The 6,307-nt window shown below is 46.7% G+C and overlaps 1 protein-coding gene across 1 annotated transcript; it reads right to left on the bottom strand.

Moving 5' to 3' along the window:
• Positions 1–509: 509 nt before the first annotated feature.
• INHBB (inhibin subunit beta B) lies at positions 510–5,730 on the bottom strand (the record flags this gene model as incomplete). The annotated part of the gene is made up of 2 exons (XM_081314348.1): positions 510–1,285; positions 5,319–5,730. 2 exons carry the CDS (start codon positions 5,728–5,730, stop codon positions 510–512), a joined length of 1,188 nt encoding a protein of 395 aa, XP_081170474.1.
• Between the last annotated feature and the right edge of the window lie 577 nt (positions 5,731–6,307).

Raw genomic sequence — 6,307 nt, 5'->3', positions numbered from 1 at the left:
TGAGAGAAGAAAATATCTACTGGTCTATATGCATATATCACCAGCAGACATTTATTTAACCCCTTTACATAATGCCTTCCTCCAAACTGGATCACGCAGCGTCTGCGTTCATGTTGCTGTGTGTATGTGTGTATATAGGAGTATGTGTATATGTGTATGTAGGTGTACGTTGGTGTATACACACACACACACACTCGTGTCTTTGGGTATATAGGTAGGATTAAGTAACTTGAAAGCATTAGTTTATATGTGGTAGCATACTTTTAGTGTCCAGGATGCATTGACTGCCACTGTCCTGACAACAGAGTGCAATTGATATATATTTATACGTATTCTCAGTGCTATTGCTGCCTTTGATGCTGTTGCCTCTGCAGTAAGGTTTAACATCCATGCCCAGAAGGAGGAATAAGAGCAGTAGCGTGTCCAAATCCATTCAGTAGGGGAATCTTCTCGCTCCCCGCCCCCACACCTTCCCTGCCCCCCGCCCCTTTCCAGCATCCTTCTCCATATCAGGCACAGCCACATTCTTCCACAATCATATTGGGAACGTCCCTCTTCACGATGTTGTATTCATCATCAAAGTACAGCATGGATATTGTGCTAAGTTTGGTTGGAATGCAGCAGGAGTTCACGGTGCCTGGGTTCAGCCCTCGCATGCGGTACTGATTCACGACTGCTGTGTGAAAAGAGGAAGCTGAGCCCGGGACTCCAGCCAAATAGGCTGGGCAGCTCCCTTCACAGTAATTCCCATAGTAACCCCCTGGTGCTATGATCCAGTCATTCCATCCGATGATCTTAAAGTCAATGTAAAACTGTTGCCTGCAGCATAAATTGGTCTGGCCATCACATTCCAGACCTCTTTTCCGAATCCTGTGCTTGTTGTCAGCCAATCGGGCTTGCACCACTAAAAAAGGCCGGTGGGATTCATCCCCAGAATCCACATAAATTGGCAGCACTGAATACTCTTCGCAGCCTTCACACTGAATGTCCAAACTCAATCTTCTCTCTCCTTTCTCAAACAGAGCTTGGATTGCTTCTGTCATAGGAAATGTGTGCCAACCACTTCTTTTGAGATCAACTTTCTTTTCAACCACATTCCACTTGTTGCTGGTGTCCGAGTCTTGGAAATACACTTTGACTCTCACTTTTCGCCGGCTGCCTTTCTCCAAGACATATGGAAGCAGCTTCAAGTAAAGCCACAAACTGGCTTGAACCACAAACAGATTCTGATTCCCTTCATTAGAAATGAAGAAATAGAGGCGCATTCTAGAGGATGACAGGTCATCTAGAATATAATGGGGGAGGGGAGAGGAAACAAGATGTTTGTGTTAGGTTTTCTTAAGGAAAAAAAGAAAATGAATCATGGATCAAAATAAATGCATAAGATTAGTAAGTGCCACAAATAATATACATAAATGGCTAAACAGAAAAGGGACAGGGAATACACATCATCAGCTATAGATTGCAAAGTTGTTCAGTGGCTAAATCAGGACTAGAAACCCATTATAAAGTTCCCAGAGAGAAACTAATCAGGGTATGGGGAGGCGGGGAGGGGTAGCCAGATCCTTAGAAATCAGTGTATAAGCAATTAAGTTCAGATAGATGGAAAGTCATGAAAGGAACTCAGAGCACCTGGATAAGTGCTAATTAGTTTTTTTAAAGTGTTGGCCTGGCATGGGCACCCCTCCTGTATAATCTTCCCAGAAAGCACAAATTGTTAACGATCAGGGAAAGTTGGGGTTTTTTTTTCAGAGAAAGGATTTGGTTACAATTTAGATGCACTGTAAACTCACCCAGTAGCTCTATAATTCTTTGGAAATGTAAAGGCTTGGTTGATTTGTCCACTTAACCAAAGCAAATTCTTACTGGGATTGTAAAATAGTCTGGTTTTGATTGTTCCAGATTATAAATAGAAGCATGTTCCTTTGTATAACAATATCCAGAATATAAAAGTGTTGGAGCAAGTCTTCTAGCACAACTATCTCCCTGACATTTTAGCTTTCAAAAGGCTGGGGTGAGGTGAGTTATTATTCAGTAATATGAGCCTTACCCACCAGTAGCTCAAAGGGGTACTATCCAGGCAAAGATTTACTGCCTTAGTAATAACTGAAATGACAGGACAATTGCATTTGTCGTAATTGTACCCAAAGATATAGATTGTCTTGCCATCTTAAATTCTCTTTTGCACAATTCTTAAAGGTACAGGATACCTGTGTTGTTTATTTACTTGGCATCTGGACACCTAAGGAGAACACATCCTCTTCTACTCCTTGCAGCTGTTTCATTTAACTAAAAGATGAACTTTAGACATTAAGTCCCACTCCGTTTTTCTGGGTATTAAGCAAGTTTTCATTGCAGCCAATGGGTGATTGATCTAGACTTAAGTCATACTTAGAATAGCTCTTGAAATTAACTTGGTCAAGACTAATTCATGTCCCACTGATGTCAGTGGAATTAACTCTGTATCCAACATAATGCCATTGCTGTTTTCTTTCCAGTGAAATTAAAGCAGGAAAGCAGATGCCACGAGCAACTGGTTGTTTGCCTTCTGGTTCATATTTATAATATGAACACTAAATGGGACAAACTGGCACTGAATCCCTTACTCAAACACCTCTGACCTAGAAATTATTATCCTGTGCACATTTATGTGAAACTCAGCAGGTCCACCTTTGAGCAAATATGCATAGGATCACCCAGCTCCAGAGTTTATTCAATATTCTTCATTCTGCTTCAATTCATTCCAATCCAATTTCATATCATTCAGTATGTTGAAAAGAAAAACCCTAGTGCAGGCATTGTCAAGCCGAACTGCAAATCTTTATACTTTAGACCTAGTTCTTGCAATGCCACAGGATAGTGCTTTATTAGTAGCAGTGTTGGATGGGTATATTTTATTAATCTATACTTTCCAGGAGCGTGATGAAGAAAATATCATACAATACGCTGGATGTGGTATTTGTCATAAAGATGTAGTCCCAACACATCCAAAGAGCACCAGACCTTTAAAGGTAACAATGACATGCCATGATAAACAGGTAACAGATTATAATTCCGCTGGAGGATGAAAACTAAATTCTAATAGTTTTGTCCTTCTCCTATTTTACTCACCCAAGTAATGAATGCATTCACTTATCCTTCTATCTTTTCCTGCCCTGTATGTATTATAATAGTTTTCAAACTGTTTACCTGAAAACAACCCTTTTTACAGTGCCTGCTCTTCTGAGAAACCCCTGAAAGTTTGTTATGAATCCAGCACTGCTGCAATTAATTTAGAAACACATGTCATATTCACACTCAGCCAGTGGTGGGATTCAAATATGTGAACAACCAGTTCTCTGCATGGATGCCACTTCCGGAAGTCCATTCTGGGCCTGGGCAACAAAAAATTAGCTACTGGTTCTGCTGAATCCCACCACTGCACTAAGCTCATACACAGGACACCGTTCGCCACACTATTGTTCTGTGCTTACCGGATGTGATTTAGAACACACTTAATATTCTTTTATATTTCTCTGGAAAGGTAAGCTTGTTTGTCATTTTTTCACTGACAGTACCCTATCAACTTCTAAGGAATAAGATACTTGACAATGTTATTTACACTGGTGGTTTTACTAGTTGGCAGCTGTAGAACACAGGAATGTTAATATAAAGTATCAGAGAAGAGGGATAGATATACATATACAGTATGATTTATGAAGAAGAGTGAGAATATCTCACTTGGATATGCAAGAAGGTAACTTCAGCAATTTAGATCAGCTAAACTGGAGACGTGGCATAGACATGGTGCTATTAAAATAGAAGGAGCAATAGAAGCATAGAGAAGCATAGAAGTATGTGTGTGTGTGTGGCGGGGGAAAGGTGGACTGTACACTAGAGAAAGAAATACAAGATGAGCCAATATTGTGACTGGGGAAATGAGGGGGGGTGGAAATTGATTAAATGCTTTCATAAGTGCAATTCTTATGGGTGAGTTAATCCTAATAGGTGAGATTACAGGGTAATATCTGATCATTTTTACTCATTCATAGCTCCATACTCTTGTTTAACGAATATGCAAGTGGAAGCATATGGAATGGAAGTGGAAAGACTCACAGAATCAAGGATGCATACACAAATGATATGGGTGGGATCATCACCAAAGGTTTACGGTTCATGTACGTGAGGAAAAGAAGTTAGAGGTCACTGAGTGGGTGGATATATGTATGTGAATAACCAGAAGACCCTGTCTGAAGCTGAAGAAGAAGAGGGAGAAGAAGAAACTCAAGTGGTAGGCAGGATGGGAGTTAGAAAGATAGAAAGGTTACTGAGCAAAATAGGTCAATAAAGTAGAGCAAGTTTACTTTACTAGTTGATACCCGGCCAGCACAAAAGGAGAAGAAGAATCTATGGCCGGGGAGGTGGGTGGAGCAGAGGGACGGGGACTTGAAGGATGAAAATGGATTCCTGGACGAAGAGGTTAGGAGGACAGATATTCTGTATGACACCAGATTAAAAAAAAAAAACAGGACAGGGAACATTCAGTGTTATATAGAATGGAACCAATGCACAGCAGGAAAAATTGTGATTAGGCTGTTCACGGTAAGGATCTGTGCCATGGGGATGGCACCGGTTTCTGAGAGTAGCATGTATAAACCTATAGCCTCTGGGAGGAAAATATGACAAAGAGATCTTCTGATCAGCAGAGCCTGGAGGATGGGTGGCAAAGAGATGGGATTTTTGTAGTACAACACCCATTATCTTAAGCTACATACCCCATACATGCCCATTTAAATGGAGCCAGTATTGCAATTAAACGGAGGATCAAACTTGATCCGTGGAAAAGAAACCAAGGATGGACGGGGGAACGGTGGGGTGCGGAACACATCATGCAGAGGGTGAATCGGAGCAGAGCAGCAGTTACAAAGGTGTGACGGGAATTTAGCCCATACGGTAAAGAAATCAAGAAAGACGGGCGTGGCAAGTAGTCGGAAACGGGGAGGTAAGGGGAGTGCAAAGCCGACGGATGGGGTTGCGTGGAAGGGCCGAGCTAGGACGGAGCCGGTGCGAGGGAAATGCATAGGATGGGCAGCGGAAGGGAAGTGGGGGGTCCCCGCAAGGGAGAAGCAGCAGCGGAAAGCAGGCGGGACGCGGGTCTGGAGAAGGAAAGACCGGCGACCTCCAGAGGGAAACGGTGGGATTGCAAGAGACCGGGAAGTGGCTCGCTGGGGGCGAGGCGGGATGCTCGGACCGTCGTTCCGAGGCGGAGGCGACGGATGCTCGGGGCCGAGAGGGCGAGGCGGGCAGGTGGAGCAGGGTGGGCGAGGCGGGCAACCCACCTGTCTCGGCGAAGCTGATGATCTCCGAGACCTGCTGGTGAGCCGCGGGCCCCACATTCGCCTGCCCGTCCAGGTTCGGGATCTCGACGCGGCCGTCCTCCCGCAACTTGCCGGCGTGCAGCTTGCGCAGCGCCGTGACCAGAGCCGCCTTGGGCACGGCGTGGGTGATGTTGGGCCGGTCGCGCATCTGGAGGCGGTTGAGGATGTGCCTCTTGATGGCCTCCAGGAAATCGCCGTCGACTTCGCCGGGCTCCTCGGGTGGTCGCCGGAAGCCGCACGAGGTGCAGGTGTCCAAGGGAGCTGCCCCGGGAGGCGTCGGCGAGGCTCCGGCGCTCAGCATCAGCCAGCACGCTTCCGCCAGCAGAAGCAGAAGCGAGACGGTCAGGGGGCCCCTCCGATCCGCCCCGTCCATGCCGATCGCCGGGCAGTTCCGCTCTGAGGTTGAGATGAGAGCCGGGGAGCCGGCCGGGTCGGACGCGCGGAGCTCAGGGCGGTCGGTAGGGGCGACGGACGAGCCCCACGAGAAGAGGGCCAGCGGGGCGAGGGCGCGATCTGCTGAGAGCGGCGTCCGAATCAGCTCCGGGGGCACAAGGCCAGTCGAAGGAGCTCCGGCGGAGAGGGCTGCGAGGAGGAGGAGGAGGAGGAGGAGGAGGAGGAGGAGGAGGAGGCGAAGAAGGATCGATCGGGAAAGCCGCTTTCCCCAGGGCAGTCGGAGTCCCCCCGCGGCCTCACACGGTCACTTGCCAGCGGGTAGCTCCAAAGCAGCCAACTCCTCTGTCATGATGTCAGTGGTTTGCCTTCAGGCAGGCAGCGTCCAGCCAAAAGCAGGCAGGAGGTGGGGAGAGAGCGCTCTTTTTTAGCCAAGAGTCGTCGGGGGGCCAAAGGGGAGGGGGAAGACGGGGTGGCGTGGAGGATCCACGAGGCAGATTTGAGAGTCAATCCAATTTAATAGCGACGGGCTGGGGGACACTCCAATCAACGGTGCCTCC

The sequence above is a fragment of the Vipera berus genome (assembly GCF_964194415.1).
Source record: "Vipera berus genome assembly, chromosome: 1".
In the NCBI taxonomy this organism is placed as follows: Eukaryota; Metazoa; Chordata; class Lepidosauria; order Squamata; family Viperidae; genus Vipera; species Vipera berus.
This window is presented reverse-complemented; position numbering and strand designations above follow the sequence as displayed.